Source organism: Oncorhynchus masou, chromosome 6, assembly GCF_036934945.1.
Source record: "Oncorhynchus masou masou isolate Uvic2021 chromosome 6, UVic_Omas_1.1, whole genome shotgun sequence".
In the NCBI taxonomy this organism is placed as follows: domain Eukaryota; kingdom Metazoa; phylum Chordata; class Actinopteri; order Salmoniformes; family Salmonidae; genus Oncorhynchus; species Oncorhynchus masou.
The window spans coordinates 3,430,958-3,453,119 of NC_088217.1; the positions used below are offsets into that span (position 1 = coordinate 3,430,958).

Here is a 22,162-nt window from a genome sequence, read left to right on the forward strand (position 1 = left end):
GGGGGTACCGGTACAGAGTCAATGTGGAGGTTATATACAGGGGTACCGGTACAGAGTCAATGTGGAGGTTATATACAGGGGGTACCGGTACAGAGTCAATGTGGAGGCTATATACAGGGGAGTACCGGTACCGACTCAATGTGGAGGCTATATACAGGGGGTACAGAGTCAATGTGGAGGCTATATACAGGGGGTACCGGTACAGAGTCAACGTGGAGGCTATATACAGGGGGTACCGGTACAGAGTCAGTGTGGAGGCTTTATACAGGGGGTACCGGTACAGAGTCAATGTGGAGGCTATATACAGGGGGTACCGGTACAGAGTCAATGTGGAGGCTATATACAGGGGGTACCGGTACAGAGTCAATGTTGAGGCTATATACAGGGGGTACCGGTACAGAGTCAATGTGGAGGTTATATACAGGGGGTACCGGTACAGAGTCAATGTGGAGGCTATATATAGGGTGTTACGGTACAGAGTCAATGTGGAGGCTATATACAGGGGGTACCGGTACAGAGTCAATGTGGAGGCTATATACAGGGGGTACCGGTACAGAGTCAATGTGGAGGCTATATACAGGGGTACCGGTACAGAGTCAATGTGGAGGTTATATACAGGGGGTACCAGTACAGAGTCAATGTGGAGGCTATATACAGGGGAGTACCGGTACAGAGTCAATGTGGAGGCTATATACAGGGGGTACCGGTACAGAGTCAATGTGGAGGTTATATACAGGGGTACCGGTACAGAGTCAATGTGGAGGTTATATACAGGGGGTACCGGTACAGAGTCAATGTGGAGGCTATATACAGGGGAGTACCGGTACCGACTCAATGTGGAGGCTATATACAGGGGGTACAGAGTCAATGTGGAGGCTATATACAGGGGGTACCGGTACAGAGTCAACGTGGAGGCTATATACAGGGGGTACCGGTACAGAGTCAGTGTGGAGGCTTTATACAGGGGGTACCGGTACAGAGTCAATGTGGAGGCTATATACAGGGGGTACCGGTACAGAGTCAATGTGGAGGCTATATACAGGGGGTACCGGTACAGAGTCAATGTTGAGGCTATATACAGGGGGTACCGGTACAGAGTCAATGTGGAGGCTATATACAAGGGGTACCGGTACAGAGTCAATGTGGAGACTATATACAGGGGGTACCGGTACAGAGTCAATATGTGGGGGTACAGGTTAATTGAGGTAATTAAGGTAATATGTACATGTAGGTAGAGTTGAAGTGACTATGCATAGACAATAACAGAGAGTAGCAGCAGCATAAAAGAGGGGTCTGGGTAGCCATTTGATTACCTGTTCAGGAATCTTATGGCTCGGGGGTAGAAGCTGGAGGCTTTTGGACCTTGACATGGCGCTCCGGTACCGCTTGCCCTGCAGTAGCAGTCAGAACAGTCTATGACTGGGGTGGCTGAAGTCTTTGACAATTTTTAGGGCCTTCCTCTGACACCGCCTGGTAATGAGGTCCTGGATGGCAGGAAACTTGGCCCCAGTAATATACTGGGCCGTACACACTAACCGTTGTTGTGCCTTGCGGTCGGAGGCCGAGCAGTTGCCATACCAGGCAGTGATGCAACCAGTCAGGATGATCTCGATGGTGCAGCTGTAGAACCTTTTGTGGATCTGAGGACCCATGCCTAACACTAACCCTAACCCTGTGACAACAATTTTGGACCCCTTGTGGCCCCCCTAAATGTGGATTATGGAATAATATTTACATTACTAATTTTTGCTATCGTTCTTTTTTACATCCATTATTAGACAGTGGCAAAGATGATGATTGTGAACATGGTCTTTTGCCTGCTAATGCCTGCAATGCAATGAAGAAAACGATGACAACAATAACGTCTAATGTAACTGGCCCCAGCTTGGCCCCACCAGTTGAAATGGTCTAGAACCGCCACTGCCTGAATCATGTAGACACATGCAGGAGCTCCGCATACATGAGATGTGTCAAGTGCATGTATTTTTTTCTTCTTCAGGTGATATAAATCTGAGCAAGTAACCAGCTATTTGAAAAGTTTACCCAATTATAGTTTCCTGTTGATATATTGAGGAAACTTAACATGCTGCCTACAAGGCAAAACGCGTGTGTCCACGTGCACATGTAGATTTGGTCCATGGACACCAGATGTGTTCATGAGACACAGGTTAAAAAATTAAAACAACTGTATTAATTAATTAGGGGGGCAGGTCGAAACACACATGAAACATTCAAGCTAGCTTGTCCTTGGAGATAAACATTACCTGACATGCATATTGTCCTATTTCTTGCTGGTTCTTTGTATAATTTTGACCTGGAGTCATACAACATCGTGTGTTTCTCTACTCAGACGACGAATCAACATGTAAAAAAGGAAACAGTTTTTAGTGCGTTGTCTTTAATGAATCTATCCTCGTTTGTTTTTCAAGTATCCACGTGGGTTTGTATCTTCCTGACATAAGGAAGGGACTTGTGGCAAGTCTTATAGAACAAAGTTCCATTTTAGCGCTCGGTTATGCAGACACTTCTTTATGATGCAAGCGGTGTTGGTGAAATAATTGAATAACACAGTATGTGTACATTTATTTTGCAACGCCGGCGCACGCAACGTGGCCGGTGAGGTTTGCATGTAACTCACAGATCAGTGATTATAAGGAAGGGAGCAGGTGGGTTGATACATTTAAAGTTTTCGAACAAATATTATAATCTTTCACTAATTAAGTCTGGTAAGTCCAAAATTGTGGGGGTCCAAAATTGTCACAGGGGCTCTAACCACTAAACTACCTGCCGCCCCATATAGCTTAATTTAAAATCTATCATTGACTGAAAAAGTCATGCAAGTGTGACAATACAAATTCTTGTGTTTTTTAACCACATAATAAACAATATTTGCATGGGACGTTGCAGCGTGTCATGAACGTCTATTCTGATTGGACCCCATTTTGTCAATTTTGAACATTGATCCCGCCTCTAATGACGTTATGGCTATATGTCGCGTGCGCTACAACGGCAACACATCGGCGCTTTTACCGGTCTGTCTGATATCATTTCAGTTATGACTACGGATTCTTGTGGAGGAGGACAAGTTTTTCGAAAGTTTACCCAATTCAACGGAATAATTCTGTAAAATCACATCTTGTGTCATCGATAAGTGTGTCTTATTAACTTGGGGGTAATCTTCAGAAGATTAGCTACTGGACTGGGGATGAAGCCTAAACTCGTCTCAGTTTTCCGTGTCTGCTCTGTCAGCTAGCTGGCTAACTAGCTAGCAAGGCTATCCATCCAAGCTAACTATTTCCGACTCAGCTAACGTTTGCTTTTTTTGTGTGAAGAGGGCCCAGCTTTACTAGCTAGCCTTACATGTCTTTAGTTGCTTGTCTCGAATTGATTATTATTATTTTTTGCCACGAAGTAGCGTTATTCAAGAGTTGGTTGAACACCAGTCGACTATTCACCCGAAGAGGCCGCTCCGGCTTGATTACAAGTTGTTAGCACGTTAGCTAGCTTTATTTTTTTTTTAGATATTTTTTCTTTTTTATAGCTATATCTGGGTAGTTGCCAGCAAACAGCCAAACTGCAGGGTTTTTGTAATAGGCACATTAATCTCTACATCTCGCTGCAATACCCATTTTAGATTTAAGGGTTGTCTGCAGCAGTTTGAAACATTTCAGCTTCGAGATGAGAAAGATTTGTTGCTGTTCAGGGCCCTGAAACTCAATATTAGCTTGCTAGTCTGCCTGAGTTGGGAGTGGCTAGGGGTTTGCATTAGCTGGTTAGCGAGCTAGCTAACAAACAAGGTCAGATGTTCTTATATCGCACCCGTCTATAGTGCGTAGGATAAACAAAACGTAATGACACAAACTCTCTATAGAAAAACAATGTATTAATGACCTGTTAAACCACGGTCAGATTGACAGCGGTTGTGTTTCAATAGCCGTATCATCAGCAGGCGCAGGGATAGGAAACCCCGCACTGGTCAAATAGTTTGTATAAACTACCAATCTGGATTTATCCGTTGCTGTGCTGAAGATTGGTTGCCACACGAGCCTGCTCAATATAGCTTCTTTCCCTGTACATTTTGATGGACGTGGTTAGATATTTTCTAGACGGCTACTATTGTTATCGTCATGCAATTCTGGCTAGTCAGAGATCTGACCTGTACATAGTCGTGTTGAATAACATTCAGTGGACGTAATGTAGCTCTGTGGAAAGAGAGTCCAAAAATCTTTTTTTTTTTTTTTTTTTTTACTTAGATTTACCAGAGTGTTGGTTACGTTTCTCGTTGAAAAACGAAAAAATGAATATAATGTTTGATAGCTAGTTAGTGCTTAAACTCAAAATAGAATAGCCAGCCAGCGGAATAGCTAGGCTAAATTGAATTAACAGCCGATGATTGAAGACTTAGAACGTTGTCATTCTGGATCAAGAAACCCTGTCTTTAGTCTCTGGTTGGAGTAACACTCCCAAGACATCATCAATGCCTTCAGCGCTGGCCGTTTTCTCCTGCCGTCCGAATTCACACCCTTTTCAGGAACGTCATGTCTACCTGGACGAGCCAGTCAAGATCGGGCGGTCTGTGGCACGATGCCGACCGGCTCAGAACAACGCTACGTTCGACTGCAAGGTTCTGTCACGGAACCATGCCCTCCTCTGGTTCGATCACAAGACTGGCAAGGTGAGTCTCTCAACCAGTCGGATAGCTACTAGCTTTTACTTTGCTTGGTACAATCCCTTTGCGCAGTCACATGTTGAACGGTGTTGCAATCGACATGTCCAGGTACCTCAATGGAATAAGTGGTCAGTCAACCACCTATGGGTAAATAATGGGTCATGGCTGCAGGGTTGAGAGACACACCAACACATATATATGGGTTGCCACTGACTGACTGACAGCCAGCTATGGCAACCGTTGCTGAGATAGAGTATCGAATCATTGGGCACATTTTTGTTTTGCCTAGGATTGTGCCCACTTTCTCCCACTTAAATAAATAGAACAATAATAATGTGGGAAATCACCTTTTAGAACATCCATGGGAGATTAATAGTTTGCTTTCCAAATGGCACCCTATTTTCTATAGGCCTCTGGTCAAGAGTAGGGCACATAGGGTGTAATTTGGGATGTGCACACATGGTGTGATTTGGGATGCACATAAAGATCCCCTAGCTAATTGCTTAGGCTACAGCTGCTAGGAAGTCTGTTTGAGCTTCGTGGATAAAGACTGTTAATGCAAGACACACAGCTGCCTGCTAGCAAGACAACCCAAGACAACACCCCACCCTAATACACACATCGCATACCTCCCCCAAGGTCCTCATGTACCCGCATGCACATCTAGCTGTAGTAACTGCATCACGTGACACACACACACAAGAATAGAAGGTTTAGTGTTACCTTGATGAAATGGTTGTAGTTGTCTTGTCAGACTGACGGACAGATAGTGTTACTTTCAACACAGTGGTTTTGCTTGGGGAAAGGAGAGTTACAGGGCAGTGGTGTTGTCATGGAAAGTTAAAGGGCATGTATTGGTTTGTTTAACCTGAGGGGAAATGAGAAACACACCAGGGGTGCATTCATTAGGCTCACTTATGAAACGTACTGTAACCACGAGGCACTACTGGAATTTGTTCCATTAACACTTGGCTCATTTTCCATTGTAAAATTTCTCTACGGTATGCCCTAATTCCACCAACACGTTGTGAGTGAGGTGGTGGGCACACCTCGTCTGTCTTCACCTGGACTGCGTACAGTAGCTAGTACAGTTGGCACTACAGAGCAACCTTGGACGGTTGGCTTGTGTTAAGAGGTTCCAAATGATTAAAACTTTGACAGCCAGAGGTCGGCGTAGATATCGCTCCATGTTCACTATACCATATAAACCTTATACTGTCTACTCCACCCCTTCCACATGAGTAATGTGACTAGTTTCTTTACCGAACTGATTTGGGTGCTGATATACCGTACCAGTCAAGAGTGTGCTAAACTGTCATCAAGGCAAAGTGTGTCTACTATAAAGAGTCTTCAAAATATATTTTGATCTGTTTTCTACATAATTCCATATGTTATTTCATAGTTTTGGTGTCTTCACTATTATTCTAAAATGTAGAAAATAGTAAAAATAAAAACCCTCGAATGAGTAGGTGTGTCCAAACGTTTGACTGTTACTGTAAGCCTCTCCCTCAGATTCCTGAACACTTCATAGCAAAAAGTTGTTCAGTCCAGGAAGATATAGGCCCCACTTCCTGTGTAATGACGTAAGTAGATTTACATGCCTGTTTTGTTAACTAGTTGTTTAATATTTGTCATGTTGTGCTTCTTGTTAGTAGAGATTTATCTGACCTCACTAGCTGAAGGTCTTAGTTTGAACACCATTCTAGGTGTAGCAGGCAGCGCCAAGAGTTTAATATAGACAAAGAGATTACACACCCCTATCTTGGAATGCAGTTTTACTCTGCTAGTACTTTACAAGCTCTCTATCCCTCCGTCTCACTGCTTTAAAGGACAACCCAGACCGCGCCGATAAATGGTTTAAATCAGTAGGTGTCCGTCCTTCTCTGACCACAGAACATCAGCCGCCATTCACTCTTCATTTCATGTTTCTACATCGTTTAATTATAAGCACTTAGTTTGCTACTATAACTGCTTGAAGAAATGTCATTTTACTATTCCACTATTATATTAGTGTTAAGACCAGTGTCTCATTTACAATGGTGCACTGAGGACAAATACTACAACAAAAATATTTAAACTACCAGACGGCTATAAATGCATTACATCAGTTTAGTACAACAAGTTATAATGATCAATATAAACTATTGTTCACTTTAGTGTACTAATTTAAGATTATAAACCTCAATGTAACTAAATGTAATCTACAGGGTATTCGGAAAGTATTCAGACCATTGACTTTGTCCACAGTTTGTTACGTTAGATGTATTCTAAAATGGATGCAGTTTTTTTCCCCTCCCTCATCAATCTACACACAACACCACATAATGACAAAGCAAAAAACTTGTTTATAGAAATTTGTGAATTTTTCATAAGTATTCAGACCCTTTACTCAGAACTTTGACGCACCTTTGGCAGCGATTGCGGCCTCAAGTTTTCTTGGGTACGACGCTACAACCTTGGTACTAGAGGTCAACAAATTATGATTTTTCGATACGGATTATTGGAGGACCAAAAAAGCCTATACCGATTAATCGGCTGATTTAAAAAAAAAAAAAAAGGTATTTTTTTTTAATTTGTAATAATGACAATTACAACAACACTGAATGAACACGTAATTTAACTTAATATAATACATCAATAAAAATCAATTTAGCCTCAAATAAATAATGAACCATGTTCAATTTGGATTAAATAATGCAAAAACAAAGTGTTGGAGAAGACAGTAAAAGTGCAATATGTGCCATGTGAAAAAGCTAACGTTTAAGTTCCTTGCTCAGAACATATGAAAGCTGGTGGTTCCTTTTAACGAGTCTTCAATATTCCCAGGTAAGAAGTTTTAGGTTGTAATTAATATAGTATATTAGGACTTTCTCTCTATACCATTTGTATTTCATATACCTTTGACTATTGGATGTTCTTATAGGTACTTTAGTATTGCCAGTGTAACCATATAGCTTCCGTCCCTCTCTTCAAGAGGACTCTCAGAGCAAGAGGAACAACCACTCCAAGTCTCAGAACGAGTGACGTTTGAAACGCTATTAGCGCACACCCCGCTAACTAGCTAGCCATTTCACATCGGTTACACCAGCCTCATCTCAGGAGTTGATAGGCTTGAAGTCATAAACGGTGCAATGCTTGAAGCATTGCGAAGAGCTGCTGGCAAACGCAAGGAAGTGCTGTTTGAATGAATGCTTACGAGCCTGCTGGTGCCTACCTCCGCTCGGTCAGGCTGCTCTATCAAATCATAGACTTAATTATAACACACAGAAATATGAGCCTTAGGTCAATAACTTCTTAGGGCTGCAATCCCGTTAACGGGATGATATCACAACAGCCAGTGAAGGTGCAGGGCGCCAAATTCAAAACAACAAATCTTATAATTAAAATTCCTTAAACGTACATGTATCTTATACTGTTTCAAAGGTAATCTTGTTGTTAATCCCACCACAGTGTCCGATTTCAAATATGCTTTACAGCGAAAGCACCACAAACGATTGTTAGGTCACCACCAAGCCACAGAAAAACACAGCCATTTTTCCAGCCAAAGAGGTCTCCCAAAAAGCAGAAATAGAGAGAATTAATCACTAACCTTTGATCTTCATCAGATGACACTTATAGGACTTCATGTTACACAATACATGTGTGTTTTGTTTGATAAACTTCATATTTATATACAAAAATCTGAGTTTACATTGGCGCGTTACGTTCACTCGTTCCAAAAACATCCAGTGATTTTGCATAGCCACATCGATTCAACAGAAATACTCATCATAAATGTAGATGATAATACAAGTTATACAAATGGAATTATAGATATACCTCTCCTTAATGCAACCGCTATGTCAGATTTCAAAAACGTTACGGAAAAAGCAAACCCTGCAATAATCTGAGACTGCGCTCAGAAAATTATTCAAAATAGCCGCCACGTTGGAGTCAACAGAAACCAGAAATTACATAAATATTCCCTTAACTTCGACGATCTTCATCAGAATGTACTCCCAGGACTCGTACGTAGTTCCACAATAAATGCTTGATTTGTTCGATAATGTCTGTTATTTATGTCCAAGTAGCTACTTGTTAGCGTTAGGTACACATATCCAAACGCTCGTACATTACTTCGGACAAAAACTTCAAAAGGTTATATTACAGGTCGAAGAAACGTTTCAAACCAAGTATAGAATAAATCATTAGGATAATTTTTATCATGAATCTTTAAGTTCCAACCAGAGAAATCCTTTGCGTCTACAGGAGCAACGGAACGCAGGGCGATATCATGTGGAATGCGCGTGACCAGTAAATGGCTCTCTGCCAGTAAGCTGACTCATTCAGCTCTTATTCAGTCCCAGCTCTTATTCAGCCTCATTCAAGTTTCTAAAGACGGTTGACATCTAGTGGAAGCCCTAGGAAGTGCAACTTAATTCATATCCCAATGTGAATTCAATAGGGCCTGAGTTGAAAATCAACCAACCTCAGATTTCTCACTTCCTGTTTGGATTTCTTCTCAGATTTTTGCCTACCATATGAGTTCTGTTATACTCGGACATTATTCAATATGTTTTAGAAACTTCAGTGTTTTATATCCAATACTAACAATAATATGCATATATTAGCAACTGGGACTGAGGAGCAGGCCATTTACTCTGGGCACCTTTTCATCCAAGGTTTTTTTTTTTTTTGCCAATATTTTTTGTCTTAATATTTGAATGAAAGGGTACATTAAATGTTTTTTTTTTTTTTTTTCTTCCCATTTTTGCATTCATAAAGTAGTCAGGCCCCTTCACTTTTCCCACATTTTGTTAAATTACAGCCTTATTCTTAAATGTATTTAAATAGTTTTTTCCCTTCATCAATCTACACACAATACAAAAAAATGTTGCGCAAATAACAGACCTTTTGCTTTGAGACTTGAAATTGACATGATTTGGAAAGGCACATACTTGTCTATATAAGGTCCCACAGTTGACAGAGCATGTCAGAGCAAAAATCAAAAATATACGGTGAAGCATGGTGGTGGCAGCGTCATGCTGAGGGGATGTTTTTCATGTACTGATAGACTAGTCAGGTTCTAGGAAAAGATGAACGGAGTAAAGAGCTCATGACTTCAGACTGGAGCGACGGTTAACCTACCAACAGGATAACGACCCTAAACACACAGCCAAGATAACACAGGAGTGGCTTCGGGACAAGTCTCTGAATGTCCTTGAGTGGCCCAGCCAGAGCCCGGACTTGAACCCTATCGAACATCTCTGGAGAGACCTGGAAATAGCTGTGCTGCGATGCTCCCTATCCAACCAGCCAGAGCTTGAGAGGAACTGCAGAGAAGAATGGGAGAAACTCCCCAAATACAGGTGTACCAAGCTTGTAGCGCCATACCCATGATGACTCGAGGCTGTAATCGCTGCCAAAGGTGCTTCAACAAATTACTGAGTATTTATGTAAATGTGATATTTCATTTTTATATTTGCTGAAATGTCAACCTGTTTTTGCTTTGTCATTGTGTGTAGATTGGTGGTGGGGGGCAATTTAATCAATTTTAGAATAAGGTTATACATAACAAAATGTGGATTACAAAGTCAAGGTGTCTGAATACTTTCCCAATGCCCTGTATGGAACCGCTATCAGGTGCACTGTTTACTATGTTTTTTCCTACGAATTGCATTTAGACAAAACAAATTAAAGTTTAGTCTGTGCTGTTAAGATGCAGTACCATAATCTACACAGAACAGAAATGTAAAAGCAACATGTAAGGTGTTGGTCCTGAGTTTTAATGAGCTGAAATAAAAGATCCTAAAAACGTTCCACATGCACAAAAGCATATTCTCAAATGTTGTGCACATTTGTTATTGTGCTGGGGACATTAACATGCCACTCTAAAATGTTCAGTTTTGTCACACAAACCCAATGCCACAGATGTCTTAAGTTTTGAGGGAGCATGCTGATGGCAGGAATGCCTGCCAGAGCTGTTCCCAGAGAATTTAATGTTAATTTCTCTACCATAAGCCGCCTTATGGGGCTCTGGTGTATTTCTGTCTCTAAAGCCCTTTTGTGGGTAGAGAGTCTGATCGGCTGGGCCTGGCTCCCTAGTGGGTGGGCCTATGCCCAGCCATGTGAAGGCCGTAGATTAGGGCTTAATGAATTTAAAAATAAGTCAGCAAAATATTTAGAAATTGCATTGTATTTTTGTTCAGTATAGATATAAATCCATTTGCATCTTAATATAACCTTTGATGTCTACAGGCTCTGTGTTCATAACTATTCATTTTGAACATGTTCCTAAGACCTGAAAAAAAACCCAGCTGACCCCCCCCCCCCCCCCCAAGGCATTTTTATTTATTTATTCATCCCATAGGAAGGAGATTTGTAGGTAAGTGTGTCCTAAATGGCACTCCATAGGGCTCTGAACAGTAGAGCACTATTAAAAACTCATAGGGAGTTATTTGGGACACCTTGTCTTCCCTGGGTATGTTGCAGGTTTCTTTTTTTTAATACCCCGCTCTGTTCTCTCTGTTGGTAGTGAATTTAAAAAAACAAAACGCCAACAGTCAGGGGTTAGTTCAGATCTCCAGGCAGGAGCCGCAGTCCTGAGTAATCTGTATGTTTTCCAGGTTCCGAAGTTGTGATTCTGAATTGGAATCCTGGTGGTGCTGTCACCGTGGCGCTGACCACATGCTATGTTACCCTTTCTCTCTCTGCTGTGATTGGTTCCTAATTTGTTACGAAGCAGCAGCAATCCTTCCCCCCAGCTGGCACCTCTGACTGTTGTGGTTAAGCATTCTGGAGCTCTGGCATAGCTAGGGCTTTCTGCCCTGTAGCTAGAGATTGGTAGCCTGGCCTGCACTGTTCTCAGAGCTCTTTGTGCCGCCTTGTCAACTCCTATGGTCACTGTCATGCAGGACTTACATATATAGGCTATTAGAGTGGGGTTTCCCCAGAGACCGGCTGGCCCTGGATCCACAATACCTCTGAGTAGGACTGATCTGAAGTTTTCTATTTGATTTATTTTTGATCACAGGGAGTAATATTATATGGACATGTTGGAACTTGATCCTAGATCAGCACTCTTCTGGGATGCTTTGTGGATACGGGCCCTGATCTCCTGCTCCCCGCTGACCTGAAAGGAGAGCCTTTCGCTGGTCGATCAAGATTTTTATAGATGTGCGTTACCAGTCAAAAGTTTGGACACCTACTCATTCAAGGGTTTTATTTGGACTATTTTCTACATTGTGGAATAATAGTGAAGACATGTTATGAAATAACCAAAAAAGTATTTAATAAATCAATATTCATTTGAGATTCTTCAAGGTAGCCACCCATTGCGTCAACCAGCTTCATGAGGAATGCTTTTCCCAAAGTCTTGAAGGAGTTCCCACATATGCTGAGCACTGAGCTGCTTTTCTTTCACTCTGCTGTCCAAACCATCCCAATTGGTTTGAGGTCGGGTGATTGTGATGCAGCACTCCATCACTCTCCTTGGTCAAATAGCCCTTACATAGCCAGAGGTGTATTATGGGTCATTGTCCTGTTGAAAAATAAATGATAGTCCCACTAAGCACACACCAGATGGGATGGCGTGTTGATATGATTGGTTGACGGTAGGTGGTGGCAGTACATCCTGTATAAACACAAACTCACTTCCTTGACAACCGATTTGCACGACTCCGTGGAGTATGAATGCCCTGATTTCTGCAGATTCAGTATCACCGTAAATGCTGCATGGCCAATGCAGATGTCGGATTGACCTTGCAGTAGCCAGATGCAAAATACATGTCTCTATCCGGAATTACTTCTCAATGTTTTCTTCACCTCAAACACAAAAACTGAATCTGTTTTTAAATCCATTGAGAATGACAATATTTCCTCAATGTATATGATTTTTTTTTTCTCCCTGCTCTCTCTTTAACCACTTAGCGTGAAATGTCATGCTCTGATCGAATGGAAACGTTTAAAAAAATATATATGCCTACCTGGTTACTTCTTTACCAGTGCTTGACTTGGACTGAAATGTCTTCTGGGACTTATTTAGTGTGCTGGTACTGTTTTCATATTTAAGTGCAGGAACTCCACGATACTGTTGATAATATTCTATAAGAGGAACAGGACCTCGCGCAGTATAAAATCTGAGGTGGTAGTACTCTGCTCTGGTGAGCTCCTGCCCAAGTCAACCACTGCTTCTTAGACCTTGCATAAATAGCCTACAGCTGTCTGTCCCGAGCTCACTGGCACAGGAAACTCTGAGGGCCCATAATATTTTATACAATGTTTATACGAAGTTTTTATTTGTTGTGTTTTATGTAGGCTATTCATTCTTACATTAGTTGGCGATTTAGAAATGATTTAGGATTATTTTGTATTTGGTTAGAATTTTGGTTAACCACACGACAATGATTTTGATATATGAAGACATTATTATAAAATAAATTAAACTGTTCCTCGTGTGTATTTTTAAAAACAATAACTGTCATAGAGAGAAGTTGAAATTGTGAGCTATAAATTGGTGTGTAGCCTATTACCGGCGACTTCAGGAGAGTCATGGCAGAATCTGCGAAAGACAGTGGGAGGATGCTGCTTGAGTTATCTGGCTCCCTGTTGAGTCATTGGTGTCTTATGTCATCAAACAGTAAGCTTAAAGCATCAGACAAGCTCAATAGTTGATTTTTATTAAAACCCATAGGCAGTCTGTATAAATGGAAAATAGGCACTTTTTTGTGTTTTTTTTTGGGGGGGGGGGCGATTTGTCAAAAGAACAGACTAATTTCGGGCCATCTAAGATTATTATTATTTATTTATTTTTGTCGGGCACAGCTCAACAAACAGTTTACCATTTGTGCGTTCTTGTCAACTCTCTTATGGTAATGCCAAACAGATCTTGGGCCAACAGATTTGTCTCCCCGGAGACCACAACTTCAGGCAGTGAGCCTCAGGGCTCTCTACTGACCTGAAAGGAAAGACTTCCCTGGTGCTGCTAATACTGTATGAGGAGGGTTAGGAGGAAAGGTGCCAACCCTGAGTCATAAAACTGGGCCAGCCAAGAGTCTCTGGGCCTGCGTCCCAAAAGGCACACCCTATTCACTACCTTCTGCTTTTAACCAGAGCCCCTCGAATGGCTGGATTTGGGATGTTCCAGCCCCAAAGCCAGTGGCAGAACATTCCAATCATGTCCAGCTTTTAGCAGCCTGTCAGGAGCTGTGTATCAACAAAATACATGTTTTACTTGAGGGTCGGCCAAAATGGCACCCCTTTCCCTATATAATCATCTGGTTCTACTCATTACAATATGCCAAGTCAAACCAGTTGCTCTAATGTAACACATTTTTACTAAGTTAGAGTTCATATAAGGAAATGAAGTCTCAATTATATTCGGTAAGACCTAATCTATGGAATTCACATGACTGGGAATAAAGATGTGCTTCTGTTGGTCACAGATACAGTACCATTTTAAAGTAGGGGTGTGGATCAGAACCCATCAGTATCTGCTGTGACCACCATTTGCCTCATGCAGCGTGACACATCTCCTTCACTTGGAGTTGATCATGCTGTTGCTTGTGGAATTTTGTCCCACTCTTCAATGGTTGTGCGAAGTTACCGGAACGCGGTGTCGTACACTCCTACCCTAACTAATTAGTTGAAACAACCATGTTTTGTTAATGTCCGTGTACCAGTTGACTTTGTCTGTACACAGCGAAAACACACACACAGACAGAGAGCAGTCTGTTTTGATAATGAGCAGGTTGTGTGTTGGTGCTTCATAATACCAATGTATTGACCAACCTCTAGCTGCCCCGTCGTTGACCAACCTCTAGCTGCCTCCTGTCCTGTTTTGACTAACCTCTAGCTGCCCCGTCGTTGACCAACCTCTAGCTGCCTCCTGTCCTGTTTTGACTAACCTCTAGCTGTCCCGTCGTTGACCAACCTCTAGCTGCCTCCTGTCCTGTTTTGACTAACCTCTAGCTGTCCCGTCGTTGACCAACCTCTAGCTGCCTCCTGTCCTGTTTTGACTAACCTCTAGCTGCCCCTTCGTTGACCAACCTCTAGCTGCCCCGTCGTTGACCAACCTCTAGCTGCCTCCTGTCCTGTTTTGACTAACCTCTAGCTGCCCCGTCGTTGACTAACCTCTAGCTGCCTCCTGTCCTGTTTTGACTAACCTCTAGCTGCCTCCTGTCCTGTTTTGACTAACCTCTAGCTGCCATGAATAGGATACCACTAGTACCAGATTACCTTATTTATTTATCAACCTGATAAAGTTGACTGAATGAGAACATGACATTAACAGCAATGACCTGGGGAGGCCTATCAATGGATGAATTCCATCCAAAATGGAGAGGAAAATAAGGATTTGGGGTGATTGGTTGGGAGGATTGTGTCTACTCCTCTTTAAACATGAGCTATATCCTTTTTCTTAATCATGTCCTATTTTTTTAGAAATAGAGTGCAGAGGGAAGACTTTAAAAAAATAAAATATTTCAGGCGATCAAATGTACTGCCAGGTTCCAGTACGGTCCAATGAAGGAACCTTGGCTATTGTAGTGGAAACTGTCAAGACAGCAGAAAACAGGACCATGGTATCAGGCTTTTTCAGATGTGCCTGTTACTGGAGAGTTGGTCTGTGTAGCTCTACTGGCTCTTAATCAATTTAAGCTCAATTCTTTGCTTCTTTCTAAAAATAAAAAATAAACGCATTTGAGAGTAAAGTCAGTGGGAAAAGGACTTAAGGCGGTGTTTACATACAGCCCAATTATGTGTAAAAAAAGAGCTGATCCGATTGGTCGAAAGACAGATTTGTGGGATAAGATCAGGGATCTTTTGGATCTTCTCCACCAATGCGGTTTCAGGAGATGGGACGTGTTGAATCAGGGAAAACAGAGCCTTAGACTGGAATGACTTAGTGTAAAGTTTCTCTGAGATGAGGCGGGGGGAGCAACATCTCGGAGCTCTAAGTTCCTTCAACCTTGACTTGGGTTTTGCTCTGACATGCACTGTCAACTGTGGGACCTTTATATAAGCAGGTGTATGCCTTTCCAAATCATGTCAAATCAATAGAATTAACCACAGGTGGACTCTAATCAAGTTGTAGAAACATCTCAAGGTTGATCAATGGGAAACAGGATGCACCTGAGCTCAATTTGAAGTCTTATAGTGAAAGGGTCTGAATACTTATCTAAGGTATTTGTTTTTAATTTAGCTGACATTTGCAGAAATTTATATAATTTTTGTTTTGTCTTTATGGGGTATTGTGTTTTGAGGGGGGGGGGGCTAAGGCTGTGGGAATAGTCAAGGGGTATGATACTTTCCCGATGCACTGTATACAATACCAGAGAAGTGGAGCATTTTTATTTGTTGTGCCAGAATTTCTTCACGGTCTTCATTTCAAAGGAAGGCTGCATCTCTACCTAGTATTGTATCATGGTGATGGAGATCCAAAACTCCCAAACAGCAAGCTCCTGAACCCCTCCCCTCTGCACCCAACTGAGATCCCAAACAGTAAGCCCCTGTACCTCTCCCCTCTGCACCCAACTGAGATCCCAAACTCCCTGCTGCTGCCCCCCCCCACCCTGTGGTAGTCACGGCAACAGCAAACTCACATCCTCCTATGACCCTCTCCTTGAGTCTCTCTGTTTTTACTGTTTCAATGTTGTAGTTGCAATCCTTTGTACCTGGACTGCAGTTTAATATCAATACCACTCGATGTAGAGATAAACAATCAATGATAATACATTTGTTTTGTAGTGCCGTTATAGAACACCTGGACAATACCACAAACACACATCACCCTGTAAATGGACATACCTTAAAGGGCTCTTTAATTTTTTTTTATATACATGTATGTGTGTGTGGTAGAAAAGTCAGCGAATTAGTCCTATTTCCACAGCTCTACGTTTTTCCTCCGTTCACCGTTTGCTTTCTGTTGTCGATCGTACTGTTTCTGTGAGCTATAACATCACAACGTTTTGGTAATATTAGCTCGTCCTGGGTTCAAATACTCCTCAATCTTTAAAAAAATACTTTTAGCGTTTTGTTGTAGCCTGCCTGGACTTCCAGATGGGCGTGGTTTGTGCTCTGAAAACTGTTCTATTGGATCCTTGATGTCAGACGAGCTCATTCTTGTCCAGATTAAGTATTTGAAGTGAGTAGAATTGGAGCGAGGGCTGTCCCTAGATCCAATAGTCACACCCGGAGTTAAAAATAAATAAGCAAATGTATGCACTGAGCTTCGTCTTTAAGCATGGAGGGATCCAGAGTTAAAGAAACCGAAGAGGCCCTGTGCTGTTCCTGAAGTTACCGGTAATTGGCTACACTAGGGGTCGGACACCTTTAAAAAAATATATATATATATTTTTATTTTTTTAAACATTTTTGTAAACAATTGGTCTTACTGATTTCTACCGATCTGCGTGGCAGTTATGATTTCCACATGCATTTTTTTGTTTTGTTTTTGTGAACAGCTTTGTTTACATAATTTTGTTCTATGGCTAACTTGGTAAAACTAGTCTACACAAAGACAACAAATAAAAACATTGCAGGTAGAAAATATCAGGACCAAAATATAAATCCTATAATTCACATTGGCTACGCATGGAGGATTGTTCATGTTAAACAAAACTTGTCTAAACTGGGCCGGGCCTTGCAACATTGTCTCAACTGGGTCGGGCCTTGCAACATTGAATCAACTATTCTGGGCCCTCAGTGTTTCCTATGCCAGTGAGCTCCGGACAGACACAGCTGTATTTCTGAAAGGGATAAGAGGAAATCTGGTATTTTATAACATTTCCTCGATCCACAAAGGCTCAGCGGTTATCAAAGGGAGGAACTATAGTAATTCTCAATGGCTGTATAAATAAAAATACTTTTTAAGCTCCGCAGCTCATTAGTAGTGTGGAGTTCGGACATTAATAAAAAGACCAATTTAATACATTTTGTTTGCAGGCCAGCTAGCCTAGGCCTACTGCGTAATCTGGTCCGTGTCCTTACTCCACATTTCTACATAAGCACTCCAAACAAAAGACATAAAATAAATTGACTTAACTTGTAAATGTTATTTTAAATAAATTTAAATATTTTTTTTCTCAAGTGTGGCATAAGGTTGTCAGCTCTGCAAGCAACGTGTCCACTCTGTCAATGGGAACAGGAAATTACTGTCAATAATATACAAAAGTATGTGGACACCCCTTCAAATTAGTGGATTCGGCTTACTCAGCCACACCCGTTGATGGTATATGTGTGTGTATATATAAATACAAAATTGAACACACAGCCATACACTCTCCATAGACAAACATTGGCAGTAGAATGGCCCGTACTGAAGAGCTCCGTGACTTTTTACAACATGGCACCATCATCATAGGATGCCACCTTTCCATCAAGTCAGTTTGTCAAATTTCTGCCCTGCTAGAGCTGCCCTGGTCAACTGTAAGTGCTGTTATTGTGAAGTGGAAACGTCTTGGCGCAACAGCCACTCAGCTGTGAAGTGGTAGGCCACACAAGCTCACAGAAAGAGAGTGCTGAAGCGCGTAGCGTGGTGATCATCTGTCCAGTTTCAACACTGCTGAGTTCCAAACTGCCTCGAAGCAAAGTCCGCATCAAAACGAGTGGTGCAGCGGTCTGAGGCTCTGCTATGCAGTGCCAGAGTTCACATTGCAGACCCAAGTTCGGTCCCATGCTCTATCACAACTGGCCGTGATCGGGAGTAACATTTGGCCCAGCGTCTTCCGGGTTACGGGGTTTGGCGGGTATAGGCAGTCATTGTAAATAAGAATTTGTACTTAACTGTCTTGCCTGGGAGCTTCAAGAAATGGGTTTCCATGGCTGAGTAGTGCCACAAGCCTAAGATCACCATGCACAATGCCAAGCATCGGCTGGAGTGGTGTAAAGCCCGTCGCTATTGGACTCTGGCGCAGTGGTTACGCGTTCACTTGAGTGATGAGTCGCACTTACCATCTGGCAGTGCGGTGGATGAATCTGTTTGGCAGATGCCAGGCTACCTGCCCCAATGCATAATGCCAACTGTAAAGTTTGGTGGAGGAGGAATAATGGTCTGGTGCTGGTTCGGGCTCGGCCCCATTGTTCCAGTGAATGGTAACCTTAACCCTACAGCATGCAATGACATTCTAGACGATTCTGTGCTCCCAACCTTGTGGCAACAGTTTGGAGAAAGCCCTTTCCTGTTTCAGCATGACAATCCCCCGTGCACAAACCGACGTCCATACAGAAATGGGTTGTCGAGATCGTTGTGAAGAACTTGACTGGCCTGCACAGATCCCTGACCGCAACCCTATCGAACACTTTCGGGATGAATTAGAACTGCAACTGTGAGTTGGGCCAAATCGCCCAACATCAGTGCCATACCTCACTAATGCTCTTGTGGCTGAATAGAAGCAAGTACCCGCAGCAATGTTCCAAGAACGTGGAAGCTGTTAATAGCAGCAAAGGAGGGACAAACTCCATATTAATGTCCATGATTTTGGAATGAGATGTTCAACGACCAGGTGTCTTCATATTTAATCATGTAGTGTATATTGAATGCATTAACAGAAATGATCTTAAACAGATTAGTAATGGTAATAAAAGGTACATGTGCTAGTGATATACACTGAACAAAAATATAAAGGCAAAATGTAATCATAAAGAGTTGACCGAGTTAGTTTGTATGAAGAAATTAGACCCTAATCTATAGATGTCACATGGCTGAGAACTGATACCTTCAAAAAAAAGGTAGGGGCGTGTATCAGAACCAGTCGGTATCTGGTGTGACCACCATTTGCCTCATGCATCACAACACATCTCCTTCACATAGAGTTGATCAGGCTGTTGATTGTGGCCTGTGGAATGTTGTCCCACTCCTCTTCAATGGCTGTGCGAAGTTGCTGGATATTGGCCCTAACTGGAACACGCTGTCGTACACGTTGATCCAGAGCATCCCAAACCTGCTCAATGGGTGACGTGTCTGGTGCGTATGCAGGCCATGGAAGAACTGGGACATTTTCAGCTTCCAGGAATTGTGACCAGATCCTTGTGACATGGGGCCGTGCATTATCCTGCTGAAACATGAGGTGATGACGGCGGATGAATGGCACGATAATCGGCCTCAGGATCTCGTAACGATAACTCTGTGCATTCAATTTGCCATAGATTTAAAATGCAATTTTGTTGTCCGTAGCTTATGCCTGCTCATACCATAACCCCACCACCATTGAGCACAATGTTGACATCGGCAAACTGCTCGTCCACACAATGCCATACACACTGTCTCCTATCTGCCCGGTACAGTTCAAACTAGGAATCATCTGTGAAGAGCACACTTTTCCAGCTTTCCCGTGTCCATCGACGGTGAGCATTTGCCCACTGAAGTCGGTTACAACACCTCGCTGCAGTCGGGTCAAGAACCTGGTGAGGACGTGCAGGCAGATGATCCAGCAGGTGAAGGAGCCGTATGTTGAGGTACCGGGTTGGCGTGGTTACACGTCGTCTGCAGTTGAGACCTCTGGTTCTGGTGTTGTGAAAACTGCACATTTGCGGTGGCTTTTTTTATTGTCCCCAGCACAAGGTGCACCTGTGTAATGGTCATGCTGTATAATCAGCTTCTTGATATGCCACACCTGTCAGGTGGATGGATTGTCTTGGCAAAACAGAAATGCTCCCTAACAACAGGGATGTAAACAAATTACGCACCAAATCAGGTTTTGGTGCGTATGGGAAATTCCTGGGATCGTTTTATTTCAGTTCATGAAACATGGGACCAACACTTTACATGTTTTATTTTTGTTCAGTGTTGATATAGATCTGCTGAGATTTTATTTATTTTTATATCTCACACACACACACACACACACACAGCCTAGCTGGTGGAGCGAAGACCAACAGTGGTAGGGAAAATACATTTTGCAAGTTATCTACCTGTAAATGCCAATGCAAGAAAGTAAACCATGTATTTTAAGTTTAACTCTTTAAAAATATATTTATATAGAATAGCCTACATTGATGACCATATTTTTCCTCTAGGCTTTTTTTGTCCTTAAAGTCATGAAGTTATGGTGGCAGATTTTGAAATTCTACTGCCTTCATTAAAGTATGCACACCCCTTGTCTTCAACATTTTGTTACAAAGTGGGATTAAATTGTCTATGTCAACGATCTATTAAAAACTCACGGTTGTGAAGAAGAACAATCTTGATTTCTAGATTGTTATATTTTTCTAAGTATTCATCCTTCGAAGTCAATACATGTTGAAATCAGCTTTGACAGTGATTACAGCAGTGAGTCTTTCTGGGTAAATCTCTCAGCTTTCCACATCTATTCTTTTCATAGTTCTTCAAACTTGGTAGGTCTTAATTGGTTATTGATCATTGCTAGATAACCACTTTCACATCTTGCCATGGCAACGTGTCAAACTGTAACTCGAACATTCTGTCTTCTTGGTAAATGACTCCAGTGTACATGTGACCTTGTGTAGTAAGTTATTGTCCTGTTGAAAGGTAAATTCATCTCCCAGTGTCTGGTGGGTAACAGGTAACCGGGTTTTCTTCTAGGATTTTACTTTAACGTTTTTTTTGACTGACAAATGCATAAGATTTGGCGGGAGAGACGTCATTCTGAAGAGACATGCCTCGTGCATCAAACACTCTCTCCTTAACTCAACATTTTAAATGTATACACCATATTCCCTATTTAGTGCATTGCTTTTGACCAGGGCCTATAGGCTAGTGGTGCTCTTTTTATAGGATATCATTTGGGATGCACACTGTCTGCTTGTGATTTGTACATTGTCTGGTCTACCCTGGGCTACCCTGTTATGTCATAATTATGTACAATTCTGGCAAATGAATTACGGTCTTTGTTACGAAGAAATGGTCTTCACGTAGTTCGCAACGAGCCGGACGGCCCAAACTGCTACGTGTACCCTGACTCTTCTTGCATTGAACGCAAGAGAAGTGACAACATTTCACTCGTTACTATTTCCTGCTAACATGAATTTCTTAACTAAATATGCAGGTTTTAAAAAATATACTTGCGTATTGATTTTAAGCAAAGCATTGATGTTTCTGGTTAGGTTTTTGTTCAACGACTGCTTTTTTTTCACGAATGCGCTTTTGTTAAATCAAAAATGCCGATTTCTTAAACTTTTAATCGGCCATGCCGATTTAATCGGTTGCCCTCTAGTCGTCAATTGATCTTAAAGATATAAACTCTGTAGAAACACTTGTTAGGGCACCTTATCCCCTTCCTCAGTAACACTTGTTAGGGCACCTTATCCTCAACTGTTTCCAGTGGGGAAAGGAATGTGTCTGTCATTGTGTTAATTTGGAGTGAGTTATTAGGGCAACTTATCCTCTTCCTTAGTAAGAGTTACCTGGGTGTGTCAGTGGGGAGTTGGAGGTGTGGCAACATGATCAGCGAAGTTCAGTCAGTGTTAATGACTGCATGTGGAGTTTGCTGCCCTTTGGAATGCTGATAGCTTTTTTTAGGGGCTTCCTGATACAACCACCCGGCTCGACTTTACCTC

General features: G+C 42.1%; 1 protein-coding gene and 1 long non-coding RNA gene across 2 annotated transcripts in view; one reads left to right on the top strand and one right to left on the bottom strand.

The window, feature by feature from the left end:
* The first annotated feature begins 2,987 nt into the window (after positions 1-2,987).
* The window catches only part of slmapa (sarcolemma associated protein a), a 130,709-nt gene continuing 111,534 nt past the window's right edge, over positions 2,988-22,162 (top strand). Inside the window, exon 1 of the mRNA XM_064967333.1 lies at positions 2,988-4,675. Coding sequence (XP_064823405.1) covers positions 4,478-4,675 — 198 coding nt within the window. The 5' untranslated portion in view covers positions 2,988-4,477. The remainder of the gene's footprint in view (positions 4,676-22,162) is intronic.
* On the bottom strand, positions 14,429-14,730 carry LOC135540978 (uncharacterized). The gene is made up of 3 exons (XR_010455889.1): positions 14,696-14,730; positions 14,496-14,521; positions 14,429-14,463 (listed from the first exon to the last, which is right to left on the bottom strand). It is a non-coding gene; the product is annotated as an uncharacterized LOC135540978 (long non-coding RNA).